This window comes from Chrysemys picta, chromosome 3, assembly GCF_011386835.1.
Source record: "Chrysemys picta bellii isolate R12L10 chromosome 3, ASM1138683v2, whole genome shotgun sequence".
NCBI lineage: Eukaryota > Metazoa > Chordata > Testudines > Emydidae > Chrysemys > Chrysemys picta.
Window position 1 is genome coordinate 2,097,592 of NC_088793.1, and position 19,287 is coordinate 2,116,878.

Here is a 19,287-nt window from a genome sequence, read left to right on the forward strand (position 1 = left end):
AATTCTATCAATGTATTGCTTGTGTTCTCATACGGAGCTCTACTCCTCCCTTCTGCAAGTCCCCTCCCAATGGGGCTATCCTGCAGGACCTAGGTTCCCCAGGGCTGGGTTCCTCCAGAACCAGATGAACACCCACCCGCCCAAACATACTGAGCAGAGCGGGTCAAGCAGTATTTTCAAGCTGCCACCCTTATATGCCACAGGTTTAGCACGTCCCTATCCCACTTTCACGTCACAATTGTACTGGCAGTAACCCACTTGATGAGCAAACCCCACAGTATTTTGGGCGCTGCAGGGATCTTTAGCTTAGGTAAAAGAAGCATTGCTGTAGAGTGAATGAGGGAAGCTAAAAACACAAACGAGTAAAGTTCAGCAAGAGAGAAAGAAGCAATCAACTTAACCATCAAAGTTATTTATTGAATAATAGTGATAACTACACAAGGAGGGCTAAACCAACATAACATACATGATTAAAGGTTAACACTTGAGGTAGAAAAGAAAACAGAGAGAGAGAAAGAGGGGGGATCTCACCCACTCCATGAGGCTTGAACTGATCGGGGTTCCTAGATGATGGTGGTAGCTGAGGGTCCTGAGTGCTGGAGACAGGCAGAGCCCCCAGCACGATCAGTCAGGAGAAGATGGAGTTCTAGTGGAACTGATGCATAGTTTGGGTCCCTGCATCAGAACACTTACATGGGCAGGGTGTGTGTGCACAGCACTGTGCATTTGTGGTGTAGGGGGCTCTGGGCATAGTGGATCCAGGGGGCGCTGGGCAGGGGAGCTGTGTGGCGCAGCATGGGCCCACCCCCAACAGGAAGGGGCACGCTGGTAGCACAGGACCAAGTGGACCAGTGTGCTTCCTTCTGGCTCCGGTTGGGCTGTGCACCTGTGTCTGTCTGTCTCCCCTGTCCCCCCCGCTCGACCAATGTGTCCTGATATTTCACTCTTGCGATCTGGTCACCCTAACTGTGCTGGGTGTGTGCAGGCGGGTTCATTAACATCTGGAGCAGAGATCCCCCATGATGCAGTGCTTCCCTGCTTTTCTGCTCCCAGAGTTCAGTGCGGTTCTCTGCTCTCCATTCTGTATGCTAATGGAGATGCCTTAATCTTGTCACCCTTGTCAGGAGTGGTCTAGGTGTGTCTCCCAGCGCCCTTTACTCTGCAAGTCTTTTCTCTGAGCGGTTTTGGTTCAAGCAGAGGCTGGTGTGTGGGTGTGTGTGGGTGGGGGGGTCTTTCATGAGTCAGGCTGGATACTGCGCCCTGGTTCCCCAAGACACAGAGCTGACTGGTATCATCTGCTCCAGTGCTGGGGTTTATAGCTGCTTTGTGACTCAGCCCCAGGAGGGAGGGAGACACGGCCCTGCACACCTGTCGGGACATTCCCAGGTCTTTTCCAGCTCTCCTGTCAAGGCTGTGAGTGGAAGGGGCTGTGTACATTTAAGCAAAGCCGGAGTATGAACGTGATTGTTGCTGTGGTGCAGGGCTGCCAGGGGACCTCGCCGGGCGAGTTCAGCTGGTTTAGCTGCCTGGTTGAAATTACTGCCTTTGTTTAGCATTTTGTGAGGCAGGTTCATACCTTTACACGTGGGCCCCTTAGAAATAAAAGTGCAGAGTAACCAATGAATTCTGTTCTGCTGCTCACCATCGTCCCCTGGCACTTCACCGAGACAGGGCGACAGAGTGCAGTCCTTCCAAAAGCATAAGCCTCCAGCACTTTGGAAGAAAGGAAATCTCCCTTAACTGTGCACCATATAGAGCCTGTGACACACAGTTGAGCAGTTCTGAATCTGTCCAGAAGGGGGCTCTGAGGGGCACCCACCGAAACTACCCCACAATTCATTTAGGAGTTTCGATGTTATGTCTCATTATTATCTGCTCTAAATTCCTTCTTCCAGCAGCGGAAGACCAGGAGTATTCTCCTCCATACGTAGAGGTACGTTCATGGGCATCTCCATTTGTGTTCACTCCCAGCTCACTCTGTTACCCGTCCTCATAATGCCTTTCTCGCTGATCAGAGCCAAGTCTGAACCTGGTGCTTAATTAACACTGGCCACAGGGAGGTACTCATGAGGCAGGCTATGCTTCCCCATCCCCATGCACCGACTGTGGGTATAAAACCAGGGGACACTATTAGGGGACAAGGGAGCCCAGCATTAGCTTGGGAAACCCCAGCAACCATCTATATAAAGAAATCAGTACAACACCCCCTCCCACCGTGGTATCTTTGGCTGGAGTCTTCATTCAGTTCCTACCCTGCCCAGGGTGAACATCTGATCAGCCGGGGGCCCTTCAACCCCTCCCTTTGCCCTCCACTACACCCCACAGCGCTCAGGGGTCAGTGTCAGTGGGGGCATGGTCCCAGAGCTTGGGTGGGCACTCGGATGGGCCCCTTTGCAGCCACTACCTGTGGTATTAGGAACTGTGCCGTTAAGGACTGAGCTTCCCAGACACACAGACAGTCTGGGGGCGGGGGGGGGGGCACCTATGCACCACCAATCGGCAGGGAACTGGGCACAGAATAAAGCTGAGCTCTGGCCCTGAGTGATCAGTGAACAGCTCCACACCACCTAACCCGGCCCTAGAGATTTCAGCTGGGTTGTTGCTGGGCAGGGGGGCCCTCGCCAGTGTTCCCCCAGCTCTGCTGCCGACCCCGCTGCTCCTGGCACCGCCCGGGCTGAGTGAGGCGTCGCTCCGAGGATGTCCCTGTTCTCTAGCGGGGGGCTCCCCACCCTCTAGCGTGCCAGGCCCAGGGCTTGGGGGCTGGAGCCTGGTGCAATGGCAGGTCAGAGCAGAGAGGGGCCAGCCCCCAGGCGGTTGCTCCCCTTGGCCCAGGGCACGGTCTGGCTGCGCCGGGCGAGGGTAGCCCCCGGGTGTGAGCCGCCCCCCAGCAGCGCTTGCCCCAGGGAGAGGGGCCAGGCGCCGAGCAGGACTACACCTCCCGGCATGCCGGGGCTGGTGGGCCGGGGCCGGGGCTGGGCGGGCGTCGCTGCTCGTCTCTCTCCCGCCAGCGAATCAGCTGTTCGCCCCCCCCCGGCCCCCGCCTCTGTTTTCCTCCCCGCGCCGCGCACACGCAGCGGCTGCGCTGCAATGAATGAGCCGCCGGCGCAGGGGCGGGCGAGGCGATCCCGGCCCCGGAGCCCCCCGAGCCGCTGACCGCCCGCCCGCTGCCCGGCCCCGCGGGGCGCCTCGGCCCGGGGCCACCAGCGAGCGAGGGGTCTCGAACCGCCCCCCCAGCCCCGGCTCTCCGCCCGGCGCCCCTCCCCGTGCCCCGGCCCGCGGGCGGCTCCGGGATGCCCCGCCACGGGGGGGCTGCGGCGCGGCCGGGGATGCTGCCGGGGGCCTGCGCCCAGTGACACCCCCGCTCCAGAGACGCCGGGGCAAGGGACGGCAGCAGCCACCTCAGCAGGGGGACGCACGCAGCCCGCCCCAGCCCACGGCCCCGAGAGCGGCGAGGGGCCGGCTCTGATCGCGGGGGGCCGGGGGCTCACCATGGCCAACAGACCCAAGACCAGCGAGGCCTTGAAGGTGGTGGCCCGCTGCCGCCCCATGAACAGGAAGGAGGAAGCGGCCGGGTACGAGAGGATCTTGGAGATGGACGTGAAACTGGGGCAAGTGACCCTGCGGAACCCCAAGGCCGCCCCCGGGGAGCTGGCGAAGACCTTCACGTTCGACGCCGTGTACGACGCCAGCTCCAAGCAGGCGGACCTGTACGACGAGACCGTCAGGCCCCTGATAGACTCCGTCCTGCAAGGATTCAACGGGACCATCTTCGCCTACGGCCAGACGGGCACCGGGAAGACCTACACTATGCAAGGGGCCTGGACGGACTCAGAGAAGAGAGGGATCGTCCCCAATTCCTTTGAGCACATCTTCACCCACATCTCCCGGTCCCAGAACCAGCAGTACCTAGTGAGGGCCTCCTACCTGGAGATCTACCAAGAGGAGATCCGAGACCTCCTGGCGAAGGACCAGAGCAAGAAACTGGAGCTGAAGGAGAACCCCGAGACGGGAGTTTACATCAAAGACCTCTCCTCGTTCGTGACCAAGAACGTCAAGGAGATTGAGCACGTCATGAACCTGGGTAACCAGACCCGATCGGTGGGCAGCACTAACATGAATGAATACAGCTCCCGCTCCCACGCCATCTTTGTGATCACGGTGGAGTGCAGCGAGACCGGCCTGGATGGAGAGGACCACATCCGGGTGGGCAAGCTCAACCTGGTGGACTTGGCAGGCAGCGAGCGCCAGAGCAAAATGGGGGGGCCAGGAGAGAGGCCTAAGGAGGCTTCCAAGATTAACCTCTCCCTCTCCGCTCTGGGCAACGTCATCTCTGCCTTGGTCGATGGCAAAAGCACTCACATCCCCTACAGAGACTCCAAGCTGACTCGCCTCCTGCAGGACTCCTTGGGTGGCAATGCCAAGACCATCATGGTGGCCACCCTAGGCCCTGCCTCTCACAGCTACGACGAGAGCTTGTCCACCCTCAGGTTTGCCAACAGGGCGAAGAACATTAAGAATAAGCCGAGGGTCAACGAGGACCCGAAGGACACCCTGCTGCGGGAGTTCCAGGAGGAGATCATCCGGCTGAAAGCCCAGCTGGAGAAGCGAGGGATGCTGAGCAAGAAGAGAAGGAGAAACAGCCGAAGGAAGAAGGTGGTGGATGGAGAGGGCAATACAGAGGCCGAAGGGGAGGAGGACAATGACGACGGCCTGGAGAAGAACATGGAGAGTTACTTGAAGGAGCAGAAGGAGAGGTTGGAAGAGGAGAAGGCGGCCATTCAGGATGACCACAGCCTGGTGAGTGAGGAGAAGCAGAAGCTGCTGGAGGAGAAGGAGAAGATGATAGAGGATCTGAGGAAGGAGCAAGAAGCCACCGAGTTACTGGCCATTAAGTACAAGGTAAGTGTCTCTGTGCTCGCTGCACCACCAAGGGTTTGCATGGTTAAGCTGGGAGAGGGTCCGGTTTCACTAGCCTTCCTGGTGCACTACATCCTACAGCCCACGCTGGGTAGTGCACCTGCAGCATTGCACTGCGGGAGCTTGTGTGTTTATGTGCTGTCCTGCTATAGATTCCTTTAGAGTATCCCGGCCACTGACTGCCAGGCCCTGCCTTCCTCGCTTGCCTCTGGCTGGGAGGGGCCGGGGGGAGGGGAGAGCAGTCTGGCAGTGACTGCTCATCCCTGGGATGAGTTCGGCATCCTCGGCTAGGTCCCCGCCACATGACAAAGCTGTTTGCAGTGGTTGTGTGATCCAGTGAGACTGCGAATTCATACCCAGGACCATGGAGGTGACCTCCCAGACACGCACTGGCCAGCAGAGCCTGGGGGACAATGACAACCAATTGCAGCCCACGGTTCCAAAAGCCTCCCTATTGTCTTCCGTCCTTCCTCTCAGCAGGTCCGTAACTGGTCTGCGAGCAAGGAGCGGCAGACCAATCGCAGCATCGCACCTCTTCAGGGCACCAGTGCCCCACCCCTGCTGGAGCCTGGGAACCCCGGTGGTTCTCCACACATTATATCCCCCCCCCACCCTCTGCTTGACCTCCCCTCGCCCACAGAACGGAGCAGCCAGGAAGTGGGAGGGGGTTTCATTTTACTCCGGGTTGGCTCCATTGCTGCTGCGGAGCTGAGACAGTGATGCTCTGTTTGAAAGCAAGAGCTACTGTCCCTGCGTGGGAGCCCCAGGCTGGGCCAGTGTATCTGGGGCGTGGTCTGACATACAGTGCTCACCCCAGTGCATTCAGCGCTTGGCAGAGCCCTGGAGAGCACCTTGGAGGGCCTACCCCAGGTCTGTGCTTTCTAAGCTTAGTACAGCTAGCACATTCCAGCCAGAGCGCTCACATCACTGCCAAGGGGGTGCCATACCATCGCCTCCAGCTGGGGAAACTGAGGCATGTACTTCCCCAAGGTCACAGAGCAAGTCTGCTCTAGAGCTGGGGAAAGAACCCAGGAGTCCTGACTCTCAGCCCCATGCTCGGTCCTTTAAATCACAGCTGCCCTCCTACGACTTCCTCTGATTCATGTTTGGACAGAATCCCCAGGCCAGAGGCCTGGCCCAGTGCCCCTCCATTAACTCCCATGCAGCCACCCCTGCTTACCCTAGTGGGGAATTGGAGCCCGGCCCTCCCATGCCGCACCCTCCCCAGAACCGGCTACTGGTGCCCGTGGTTCTGGTACAAGCGTTACCTCTGCCCGGGCACCTAGCCCAGCCTTTTGGAGAGCGGCGCGCCAGTGCGCCTGTATGAGGGCCGAGCACCCCCACCCGGCAAGGGCTTTGCCACCCAACCCCCCCACCCTAAATGTCTGGGATGGAGACCCCTGCAAGTCCTGGACTGTCAGTGCAGGTCCCCGCAGGCTGCCCCCTCCCCTTGCTGCCTCTGGGGGATGGAGGACGTTATTGTCGCTGGTTTCTCCGGACCCTTGGCTGTGTGTTTCTGTTGTTGCCTCTCCTGGGCGTGGAGGGGACGGCGGGGCGCGTTTGGGGGCTGGAGTGGGGTTGAGGATCAGGTGTGTTTCCTGGTGGGTTAACGCCCTATGCGCCGGAGGACGCTGGTGTGGTTCGTTAACTCCTGGCAGCACCGTGTAGCAGACGTGAATGTTAGGTGTGATCTCTTTGGAGGAGCTGCTTTCCCCCTGGGGGTAGCTGTGGGGACCGGGGTGTATTTGGGCAGGATTCCTGAAGGCCACGGCCACCAAGCCCCCGCGTGGGAAGCTTGGGCTGAAATCAGCAAAAATCCTTGATGCAGAGAAACGTTCCCCTTTGGGCCAGTCCCAGCATCCCGCGGGGCCTGGTGGGTTTACAGAGCGGTGCTGTGGCCCGTGGGCATTGGGAGCCCTGGTCAGGGCTCCTGCTGAGGGTCCGGGTGTGGCAGCAGGTCAGTACGGCACCAAGGGGCCCAGGTACAGTGATGGGTCAGTGGTCTCCAGAACCCAGCTGGGGCAAAGAGTCAGTGCTGTGTATGGAGCACTGGATTAATGATGCACCCAGGCGCCCACTTAGAAAGGCAGCTCTCTGCCACCCTCCCACCGGGACCTCTGCCCGCTCTGGGTCCTTATTCTCTATCTGGGCAGGAGCAGCCCAAGGCAAGGACCATCTCACCGAGCAGTGCCGGCTTCCTGGGGGCCGGGGCCGGGTCTGATCAACAGTAAGGGTGTCAGGTGATCCCCACAGCGGACAAGACGGAATCGCCCCTCCAATGGGCAGTCTGGCCCAGTTAGCACGGGACATTGAGGGGTTGCTCTAAAGCATCATGTTGCAGCTGCTGCCGGAGGCAAGAGACTAGACTGAGAAGGCCACTGGTCCGGCATTTCCCCCGTAATCCAGTATGTGAGGAGGGGCCGCTGCTCGGGGCTGAGGTGCATTGGCAGAGCAGCTGTGTGTTGAGGGGGGAGGATCCCAGGCCGGGAACAGGGGGAAGGGCTGCAGGTAGGGAGCCCCAGACTGGAGGAGCAGGGGTAGCTATGGGCTGGCCGTGAGATGCATCAGCAGATTGGAGGTGGCGGCGTGGCACACGGGGCTGGAATAGCAGGAGGTGCTCAGGAAAGAGGGGCACTTCCAGATCTGCTGAGGACCCGGTCTGCACTTTGCCTGGGTCAAGCTCTGTTGGTTCTTAGGCACCCAAGTTTTGTGACCTTTGAGCTGCTCGCTAATGTGTCTGCAGCTTGAGCGCTTCCTCACAGGGACGTGAACACAAAATCTCAAGTCACGGGGCTGGGCCGCTCACCTTCCAGATCCTGGGCGGACCGAGTGGGCGGGTGGCCGGCCAAGGGCTGTGTATTAATGGGAAAGATGCACCAAGCCTTGGGCTGGAGCCGTCCAAGCAGGAATTGGCTCAGAGATTTAGAGGGACAGAATTCAGATGCTCTCATTTCAGAAGCATGAGTCCTTCAGCCGAAGGATCGCCTGTGAGCTAAACCTGACCAGAACTGATTCCATCCAGGAGTGAGCAGAGACATGCGAGGCCCCCCGCACACACACCCCTTGCAATATTCTGCAGTGCCCCTCAGACTGCACAGAGGGGTAGGGGTTCCCCGCAGGCTGGTCCAGGCTGTCTGAACCGGGCACTGGCCATCCTTTACCTCTGCAAATCCTCCTGGAAACGTCCCTCCCTCTCGACCCTTGGGCCTGCCATTGTGTGTCAGAGGTTGGCAGCCTCTCTGCATCCCCGTTCTTGTGTGCCGTGACCCTGCCAGCCTCTTCCGCGCTACGGGGAGCTTTGGTTTTGCTCTGCTTTTCCTTGCTCAGCCCCAGGCCCTTTGTTCTCCTGATAATGGCTGTTAACACCCCAGGGTTTTGGGAGCAGTGCAGTGCAAACCCTCCGTGCTGCACCGGGCCGCTGGCAGTGTCTCTCTCTCGCAGTGGGCCCCATTTTGGCATCAGACCCATTTCCACACTGGGATCTCCGGTGTATGCTGATGGCTGTTTGTTAACTAGTTCCCTGCCCCTGACCCCACAATCACATTTTCCCTCCCCCCATCGCCTTGCCAGCTGTGCACGGTCTGGGCCCAGTCCTGTAGGCCTGGCTCAGTTAATGTTCCAGTTCTCTCAGTGGGAGGGAGGCCGATGGCAGGACGCAGCCCCGGAATGGGGGTGGGGAGGATTCTCCACCATCTTGCCCAGCCGTTGCTGTCTCAGTCACTGTGTGTACTGGGTGTCATCCTGCTTTGGGCTGGAGGCCGCAGCGCTGCTGTGTGGTGCCCTTGGCCTGGCCTCTCCAGCTACGCGCCCACTTCCCACCTGCTCTCACTCTGGGGGTGCTGCTGCTCCTCGTCCCTAGGAGGCAGACAGGGGCAGTCTGGTTTACACACGCTGCCCACGCAACAGGATTTTCTGCTTCCAGCTCGGAAGGCAGCCATGAAGCGGGAGCTTGGACGCAGCTTGCACGGGTGGCCGGGGTGAGGCGTGCAGGGGAGGGGGCTCCAGCCTCCTGGGCGAGGCTGGCACTACCAGGAGCTTTATGTGCCTTGGGCTGGAGCGCCGGGCAGGGCACTAGGAGTCTATGGAGAAGGCAGAACAGCCCTGAGTGCTCCCCCGTTCCATAGGGCTGCCCCCCCGATGCCCACACAGGGGCCCAGCAGCTCATGTTCCCACAGTGTTCCCTGGCTAGCATGGTGCCCTGTGAGGCCACCCCCTTTGGCTGGGACATGAGCTGTGCCATGTGCTGTGGGACTCACGGAGGTGGAACTGCCAATCTCACCTGCTGGGCTCTCCGAAATGTGCTCCGCAGATCAGCGGCGCCTGCTGGTGGTTCAGGGACACTCCAGTCTCCCCCCTTGGACTGCAATGCTGAGCCTCCGTGCAGGGCACCACCAGCCTCCCATGCATCCTGCTGTGACCCGCCCTGCAGCACCGGCTGCTCCCAGCCCCGAGGCGGGGAGAGCGGTCCCAGTCCCGGAGCGGTTTACGCTGGCGCCAAGGGGCTGGAGCAGGCTCTGTGGCAGGTTTGCAGCACCAGCGAAGAGGAGGCAGCGGGCGCTGGCTGGTGCAGCTGAGGTCGTAGGGGGCATTAAGAGAAGAGGGTGGCCCAGTGCTTTGGGGGGGGGGGAATCGGGAGCTTTGGGGGGGTGGAAGCTCCTTCCTGGCTAGCCATAGTCTCAGGTTCCCCTTCCACTCCACCTTGTTGGCTACCTTGCCCTTGGCTGCCTTTACTTCCTGTGGGGATGTCAGCACCTCTCTGAACGAGGCTCTTGGGTAGGGTAACTGCTGGGGTGTTCGTGCAGGAACTGCAGTAATAATGCCCGCGGGGAGTCAGAACAGTGAGTTTGGGGATGCAGGGGCTGATATTTAAACTAGAGAGATTGTTTCCCTCCAGACTGCGGGGTCTCGGGGCATGCCGCTGATGTGATCAAAAGTGGGTTCATTCTAGCAGCTGGTTCCATAGAATCCTCTCCCCCCGCCCCCACCAGGAGACACAATGTGTCTGGCCAGGGCCACCATGTCCTCTCACTGCTGAGAAATGAGAGAGGCAGGGACAGAGGCTGGCTGGATCTGCATTTCCCTCCCCTTCGTGCCAACTTCCTCTCCTGCTGCAGGACGTGGGCCAGCAGGGCACCACCTCTTGTTTGCACCTCTAGTATATCTCCTGATTTGTACTGTGATAGCATCCAGGGCCCCAAATCCTAACCCAGGGCCCCCTAGAACGGTCCCTGCCCAAAGATCTTCCAGGAAAGACGAGACACCAGTTGGATTCAGACAGACTGCTGGGAGAGCACAAGGAAACGAGAAGACAGAGGATAGGACAAGAAGCAATGGGCTTAAATTGCAGCAAGGGTGGTTTAGGTTGGACTTTAGGAAAAACTTCCTACCTGTCAGGGTGGTTAAGCATTGGAATAAATTGCCAAGGGAGGTTGAGGAATCTCCATCTTTGGGGATTTTTAAGAGCAGGTTGGACAAACACCTGTCAGGGATGGTCTAGACAATACTTAGTCCTGCCATGAGGGCAGGGGACTGGACTTGATGACTCTCGAGGTCCCTTCCAGTCCTGTGATTCTATGATTCTGAACAGCATGGTAGGCTGTGGTCTCAGCACACCAGCTGCCAAACCGTGGTCAAGTTTTGTGGGTGTTGTAGCAGAGACGAGTTCTGTGGAGGGTTTTGAAGGATAATGAAGTAGTTTTGTGGAACTTTACAGGAAGGGCCTCCCATGTGAGGGAGAGCCTGGGAGAAAGCATGAAGGGGCATGTTGGGAAATGTAACGAATGGGTGCTGGTGGCGGGTGCCATGGGCCAAGCAGAGATGGTAGGTGGGGTGGGACTAGGCTGTGAAGGTCCTTGGAAGTGAAGTAGCTTGTGTTTGGTGTAATGGAGACGGGGATTCCTGTCGGCTTAGAGTGTCTTCATAAAAGCACCACAGAAGCTGCACCGATGCAGCATTTCAAGTGTGGACATGCCCTGAGATACAACCTGGATGTGAAGACCTGGAGAGAGGTCCAGTTCAAAGGTGATGCCCAGGTTATGGGCCAGCGTGACAGGAAGCATGGTGGTGTTGCCCACAGTGATGGATAAACCAGGGATGGGTGAGGGCTTGAGGGCAAAGATTAGGAACTTTGTTTTAGTCGTGTTGAGCTTGAGTTACTGGCTGGACATCCACGAGGAGATGTTGGAGAGACAGGCCGAGATTTCAGTTTGGACAGAGAGATGGGGCCGGGCTGGTGGGGTACATCTGTGAGCTGCTGGCGTGGAGGGGACTACAGAAGTGGTGCTTGCAAATAAAACTGCTCAGAGGTTAGGTGCTAAGGGTCCTCCCATCCCCGTCCCAGTGGTCCCTCCTGGCCTAGGGATCTATGCATCCCCCGTCTCCTCTGAGTTCTCAGTCACAGGGGCATGCTCTCCTGGCCATAACTCCAGGCAGCCACCTCCCGGCTCCACAGGTCACTCTGGTGTGGAGCAGGCCAGGTGACTAGTTTTGTCAATAACTGACAGGCCTTAAAGCGGAGGTTCCCAATCTGTGGGGTGCGCCACTCTAGCAGGGCAAAGAGGAATGTTTGGGGGGGGCGTAGCTGGGGCCCAGGCCAGCCCCCATGGAGGGCGAAGAGGGATTGCCACCCAGCTCCGCTCCTGGCCCCGACCCCGTGCCCAGGGTCCTGGCTGCTAGCACCACGCCCAGGGATCCAGCTGCTGACCCCACCCCTGGAGCTCTGCTCCCGGCCATGGCTGCTGGCTCCGTTCCCGCCCCCGCCTCCAGCTAGGGCCTCTGCGTTGGCCCGCTTACCCCTATCCGCGTCCCCCCTCACAGAGCCATGGCCTCACTCCTGGCCCTGGCTCGGAGGGGGTGGGGGGCACAGACAGGGGCAAGGGGGACGTAAGTTAAAAAGTTTGGGCACCACTGCCTTAAAGGGACAGCGTAGCCTCCGACCATGCCAGCTCCCCAACTCCTCTATTACCTGGGGAGTGTTTATCTGACCCTCCTTGGCCTCATGCAGGCAGGCGAGATGAGATTTTAGGATCCGTCGGGCTGCCCCCAGCCCTTGTTACAGTGGCCTCTGGAGACCGGCTGGGGCTCCCTCTGGCCGGCAGCAGGGCAGTGGGTGCACACAGATGCCGTGGGGGGCCGTGGGAGGAGGGGTGAGGCGAGGGTCATGGAATGTGGCGTTGCCGTGAATGGAGTCCTGTGTCTGGCAGTCGCTCACTCATTTAACAAGCATAATGCCCATTAGCGAGCGTTTCACCGCACGCAGCCAATGGGGACGACGTGCTCCAGGCATAAAGGGGGCTGTTGTGCTCGCCAGAGAGCTGCACGCATGCGCAGGCGTGAACACAGACAGACACACAGGGATGCTTTCTCTGTCACACCCACACACACACACCCCCTCCCCGACTCTCTTCCTCTGGTCAGGTTGCTCACGCGTATTTCCCCACACTGGGCGAGCAGAAGCGAAAGCCACATTCACACCCAAAATGATGCCGGTTCCCAAGCATTAGCCCATCCCCACCCTCAGCCACTTCAACACATGTAGCCCTCTCTAAGATGCTCCTTTTCTAGTCAGCAGTGCCACGTCCCCGGGCATAGTGCCACGCCTGCCGGAAGAGAAGGCAATGACCATCCCTCGTCTCTTCCTGCTTTCAGGAGGACACCCTTGTGATGTCTCAGGGGCCCCCCTGGCTGGCAGCCCCTTGGCATAGCCTGAGTTTGATTTTGGGGTGCATATAAAGGCTCTGCTCCTTGGGCAGAAGCTGGTACAGCCCATGGGACGTGGGAAGGGGAATTCAGCCTATGGCCTTTAATGGCCACAAGTGGTCAGGACCTTCACAGGCATCACCTCCAGCAGCGCTGCATCCCCTAGCACTGTGCTGGGGCGTTAGTGGAGAGAGTGCCACCTACTGGGTCACGTGCGGGGCGGAGGAAGATCTCCGACCAGGCCAGACCAGTCTGGCGCTTTTCAAAGCTCAGGGCTTGCTGGGAAAGGAGGGGGTTTGACTCCCAGGACCATCCCATTGTCTGGGGGGACATGTTGAAAGACTCTCTTGGACCCCAGTTATGGCTCTGGGTGGCTGCACTCCCCTGGACCCAGAGCTCCGTGTCTGACCCAGATCTGCTCTGGGCAGGGCGAGGAGGAGCGAGCACTGGCTGCAGCCTCTGGAGTCCATGGATCACAGGAGTGTAACTTGCTGAAAGCCTCGCGTCCAATGTCTGAGGTCAAGAAAAACCATCCCTCCCTAGCGCTCCTGGGCTTCGCCCCTTTGTTACACCGGGTTGCAAGGAAACGGAACCTTTCTGCAAAAATGGAGCAAATATAGACACATGGGTACCTCAGTGTGGGTGGGAACCAGGCAGAGAACAGGGCTTGGCTCCAGTGCTCCCCCATTTTCTTGGTACAGCAAAGAAGTCTCAGAGGGCAAAGTCCTTCCCAGTGACCTATTGGGCTGGCCCAGAGGCACTGGAGACCACGAGTGATTCCAACGGGAGCACAAAAGGGGACTGAACGTTGTTCGGCCCTGCAGTTCTGAGATGTCAAAACTACTGTAGTCCACGCCAGGATGTCACTTGGGAACAGCTCATTGCCACAGGCTGGCTGGTCCCTGGAAGGGATTCAGGCCTCGTTCGCCTAGGAGGGCCTTCTTTATTGAGAACGAGCCCCGCCTGGCCCACCTGGAAGTGATCAACTGCCTCGGTGGCTAGTTAATGGCACCTGGACTTGATAAAAGGCTACCAGAAGGCAGATGGAGAAAAGAGGCTCCTAAGGAGAGGTAAACCCAGGGAAAGGAACTTGGAGGGGGCCCTGCCTGGAGCCGCCTGCTGCCACGGGGCTTGAGGGGACTCAAGCACACGGAGCCAGAGCCTCCAGGGAGCAAGCACTGGGAGGAGTCGCTCTGTGAAAGGGACCTGGAGGCAGCGAAAGGTAGGAAGTGGCCCCGGGGAAGGAGCCTTAGCTGCTTAATACAGGGCCCCAGAAACCCAAGTAGGGGGACCTGGGTTCCCCTGCCAGCCACCGAGGAATGGGGCAACAAGGACGGTGGAGCTCAGGATGGGGTGAAGGCCTGGGATAAGGTTTATTAATAGATGCAAAGGCCAGAAGGGGTCATTGCAATTGTCCGGTCTGACCTGTATAGCACAGGCCAGAGAACTGCTCCTAGATCATTAGACTTCTGTTTGGTTGGACCCTTTATTACCCTGGAAGGGGATGGGACTGGCCAGAGGGCTGAGTTGTGAGACGGGGCAAACCACCGCAGGCTCAGAGGGGCCACAAGGGACCATGCAGGCTAATAAGTGACACCCCTCTGCACACAAGTTCTTTATACCAGGGGTTCTCAACCCTTTCCTTTCTAAGGCACCTCCGCAACGTGCTGTAAAACCTCCACAACCCACTTGTGTCACAATAACTGGTTTTCTGCATATAAAAGCCAGGACCAGCGTTAGGGGGTAGCAAACAGGGAAATTGCCTGGAGCCCCATGCCCCAGGGAGACCCATGAAGCTACGCTGCTCAGGCTTTGGCTTCAGCCCCATGGAGTGGGGCTTTGGCTTTCTGCCCTCGGCTGCAGTGAGTCTGATGTTGGCCCTACTTGATGGACCCCCTGAAACCTGCTCACGGGGTCCCAGACCCCTGGTGGAGAACCACTGCTTTATAAGAAGCCAGGTGAGGCATTGAGCAGTATGTCCGTACCTAAGGCGAAGTGATGTAGATGTGACCAGGTACAGGTATGACTGATAACTCAGTCAAGGCCAATTCATTGGGAGAAATGGACGTAACTCCGCACAGAAGAGCGGATGTTTGGGGAGCTTGTGAGCCGTGTGCTCCCCAAATGAAATTGTTGGAAAGCAGCAACAGACGTGCTTCTAGTTACAGCTGCATAGAAACGTACAAAGACTGACTAGCCGGCGAGCAAACAGCCCAGCCCAGTTCTGTATGTTGTAAGGACACAGGCCCTCACCCCAGAAGAGGAGCAGTATCAAGCATGCAATGAAAGCAACCACTTTGTAAAAGTGTGTTTTGCTCTGAGTTCAAACAGCAAATAAATAAATGACGACAGTACCTCGAAACCTCCTGATGCAGCGCTAGGCTCTGATGATGCAGGGAATTTTTTTGTTGAACCTCTTGATGAATTGACAAAACAAGGCTCTGCAAGGGATTAGTGTGTGACAGTGGAAATGAACAAAAAGTGAATTTCAAAGCAGATCCGGGAGCTGAGTGCAACGTAATCCCAGGCAGTCTGATTAGCAGTTGCCTGATGTGACCCGTGATAGTAAGTGTGTTTCACAGGTTTGTGTGTGAAAGTAGCATAGGCTGTCCATTTAGGGAAAGTTACCACTCCGAGATGGAAAGAGTAGACTGTGAAGTCCCCTAGGAGCTGGAGTTGATGAGATTCTGAATATGCAGATGACCACATGGGTCTATAACTTGTTTGCGGGTCCAGCTGCAAAAGAGATTCTTAAATAATTTGGTGACGTGTTTAACATATTCTATCCTCTCTGCACCCTAGTCCCTCAGTGATAGAGACCCTAGAATGCTGCCAAAATACGGGTGCTGTGGGAATTCATAGAGTCCAAAGCCAGAAGGGTCGACTGATCGTCAAGTCCGGCCTCTTGTGATGCCCAGGCCATAGGACTTCCGCCAAAACAATTCCTAGAGCCGATCTTTTAGAGAAACATCCAAGCGCAATGTAAAAATGGCCAGTGATGGAGAATCCACCAGTTCCCAATGATCGTTCTAAAGGGTCGTGAGAACTGAGCGATAAAGGAAAAGCTCTGACTGGACGGTAAAACTAGATAGTGTTGAGTGAACACAAATGCCAAATCCCAGGGTCAGTGGTATGATCGCGGTAATAAACTCAAACCAGTGACGGGTTTGTATAGCTCCACAAGAATAAGCCCATGTGATGGGGTACCTACCCCACTCAGGTGGTGAAAGGGCTAATGTGGGCCTCAGAGGCCAGCTACCCCACACACAGGGTGCAACCTGCTGAGGGAGTTGGCCTCTAACTAATGACACCCCAATGTGAAGGGGGTGGTGGTGCTCTAAACAGGAAGTTTGGAGCAGTCGGGGGCTCAGGGAGAGAGGGAGGTATTCTTCAGTCCCTCTCCTGGTAGTAGGGAGTGGAGAGATCTGTGGAGAACTGGAAGGCTCTGGTAGGGTGAGGAGAAAGCCGGGGAAGAGCTTGGTAGGAAGAAGTCCAGGGAGGTGGTAGCCAGGAGTATGGTGGAGTGAACGTTGACTGCCTGTCTGAGGGTCCCCGGACTGGAACCCAGTATAGAGGGTGGGCTGGGTTCCCCTACCAGCCACTGGTAAGGTGGCATGAAGTCCCTCAGCAGGGGCTATAGACTACAGGAAGCTGAGAAAAGGGTGTATGAACCACTGGACCTAGAATGGAGCAGACCATAATTTTGTTTTTGCTAGACTTCCTGTTGCCCTGGAAGGGGTGGGACCAAAGTGTGACCTGAGGCCGATCGCCACAGGACTGGAGGAGCGTTGGCAGGCGGTGCTAGCAGAGGAGAGCCTGCTGTGTAATGCCCAGCAGTGTGGGGGCGCTCCAGGCCACTGGATGTAAGGGGCACCTCGTGAGAACCATTGAGGAGGTCACGTTTGGACTTCACAATAAAGAGTGACTTCACTTTTGGGTGCAAGTCAGAGACAGAGAAATCACGCAGCTCTGCACCTTCAGCGCCCCTTTCGGGGTAGCCTGGGGAGCAGGGACTCTGAACAAGGTTTTGGGATTGCAGTGGACAGTCTACTGAACATGAGCTCCCAGTGCCATGCTGTGGGAAAAACGGCAAAGGGGAGATGTGTAAACGGGAGCAGTGACTAGGAAGAGGGTGGTGATTTTTTAAATTCTGTATGTGACATTGGAATGCTGCCTCCAGTTCTGGTGTCCACCTCTCCAAAAGGATGCTGAAAAGCTGGAGAAAAGGCCTTACCGTGAAAGGGCTCGATCTGTTTAGCTTATCAAAAAGAAGATGGAGAGGGTGACTTGATTAGACTGTATGAGTACTTTCATGGGGAGGAAATAACAGCTACTAAAGTGCTCTTTAATTGAGTGGAGACAGGCGAATATAAGAGCAGCCAGGCTGGGTCAGACCAAAGGTCCATCTAGCCCAGTGTCTTGTCTTCCGACAGTGGCCAATGCCAGGTGCCCCAGAGGGAATGAACAGAACAGGGAAAAGAGGAGACTAAGGGGGGATATGATAGAGGTATATAAAATCATGAGTGATGTGGAGAAAATAGATAAAGAAAAATTATTTACTTATTCCCATAATACAAGAACTAGGGGCCACCAAATAAAATGAATGGGCAGCAGGTTTAAAACCAATAAAAGGAAGTTCTTCTTCACACAGCGCACAGTCAACTTGTGGAACTCCTTACCTGAGGAGGTTGTGAAGCTAGGACTATAACGGGGTTTAAAAGAGAACTGGATAAATTCATGGAGGTTAAGTCCATTAATGGCTATTAGTCAGGATGGGTAAGGAATGGTGTCCCTAGCCTGTTTGTCAGAGGGTGGAGATGGATGGCAGGAGAGAGATCACTTGAACATTACCTGTTAGGTCCACTCTCTCTGGGGCACCTGGCATTGGCCACTGTCAGAAGACAGGATACTGGCCTAGATGTACCTTTGGTCTGACCCAGTATGGCCGTTCTTATGTTAATCATCCAGTGATCCATCCCCTCTCACCCATTCCCAGCTCCTGACAAACAGAGGATAGGGATATCATCCCTGCCCATCCTGGCTACTAGCCATTCATGCTTCCATTAACTTATCTAGTTCTTTTTTGAACCCTGTTATAGTCTTGGCCTTCACAATATCCTCTGGCAAAGAGTTCCACAGGTTGACACTGCGTTGTGTGAAGAAAATACTTCCTTTTGTTTGTTTTAAACAAGAACAAGAACCAACGGCTGGAAGCTGAAACCAGACAAATTCAAATTAGAAATAAAGCACAATTTTTTAATAGTGAGAGTGTTACCATAATGTCACAGAGGGTGATTAACCATTGGCACAAACTACCAAGTGATTCTCCATCCCTTGGTGTCCTCCGATCAAGACTAGATGCCTTTCTGGATTATTGTGTTTGGCTACAACAGCATTTACTGGGCTCAGTACAGGGGTAATGGTGAAATTTAATGGCCTGTGCGGAGGTCAGACTTGATTATCCAGATGTAATCAGTGATGATCTGGGGGGGTGGGGAGGAATCAACCGAATGAGACACTGGGATGTTCTGCAGTGAGCTAAAGGAAAAGCCTTAAACTGAACAGGAAGAAATGCCAGCTCCTGGTCTGTAAGAAATACACACATTGACTGGGCCCAAGAAGGGCAGAGGCAGTTACTGTATAAATGGAGGGAGCCCAGAACGGGTTTACACAGATTCACGGGCCTGTGAAAAGATTGGCAGCCCATCACATTCATCCCTAATCTGTTACAATTAGTGCCCCACTCCCACGGCTGCCCTAGGATGCTGCTGGAGTGACTGAGAAAAGCAGGATTAGTTAAAACCAGAAACGCACCAAAGCACCAGTACGGGAATGTATTGAGACTAACAAAGAGCCTAAGATCTCAGCTGGTTGTTTCCATTCCACTTTAGCCTGCAATCCTGCAAAACGACTGCAGTGGCATTTGCTTCCAAACCACTCCCTGCAGGACCACAGAACGGTGTTCAGATAGCAGAAGGAAATGCTGTCAGGTTTGTTTCCGGCTGGGAGCATTTTCTTCCCTATGTTTATAGACAGAAACCGGTCAAGGTCGAAATTGTTGGAAGCCACAGGACAGCAACTAAACAGTAATAAGTCACCAGGACCAGATGGTATCACCCAGGAGTGCTGAAGGAACTCACATGTGAAATTGCAGGACTACTAACCGTCGTCTGTAACCTCTCATTTAAATCAGCTTCTGTACCAAATGACTGGAGGATAGCTAATGTGATGCCAATTTTTTAAAAGGGCTCCAAAGGTGACCCTGGTAATTACAGGCCAGTAAGCCTGACTTTAGTACCAGGCAAACTGGTTGAAACTATAGTAAAGGACAAAATTGTCAGACACAGAGATGTACATGATATGTTGGGGAAGAGTCAACGTGGTTTTGTAAAGGGAAATCATGCCTCACCAATCTATTAGAATTCTTTGAGGGGGGCAACAAGCATGTGGACAAGGGGGATCCAGTGGATATAGTGTATTTAGATTTTCAGAAAGCCTTTGTCAAGTTCCCTCACCAAAGGCTCTTAAGCAAAGTAAGCTGTCATGGGATAAGAGAGAAGGTTCTCTCATGGATTGGTAACTGGTTAAAAGACAGGAAACAAAGGGTAGGAATCAATGGTCAGTTTTCAGAATGGAGAGAGGTAAATGGTGGTGCCCTCCAAGGGTCTGTTC

At 56.1% G+C, this 19,287-nt stretch overlaps 1 protein-coding gene across 2 annotated transcripts in view; it reads left to right on the forward strand.

Annotated features, from left to right (window-relative positions):
- Positions 1-3,098: 3,098 nt before the first annotated feature.
- The window catches only part of KIF3C (kinesin family member 3C), a 57,331-nt gene continuing 41,142 nt past the window's right edge, over positions 3,099-19,287 (forward strand). For both annotated transcript variants that reach the window (XM_005284120.5, XM_005284121.5), the window contains exon 1: positions 3,099-4,899. In XM_005284120.5, the coding sequence (XP_005284177.2) occupies positions 3,490-4,899 (1,410 nt within the window). In that variant the 5' untranslated portion in view covers positions 3,099-3,489. The remainder of the gene's footprint in view (positions 4,900-19,287) is intronic.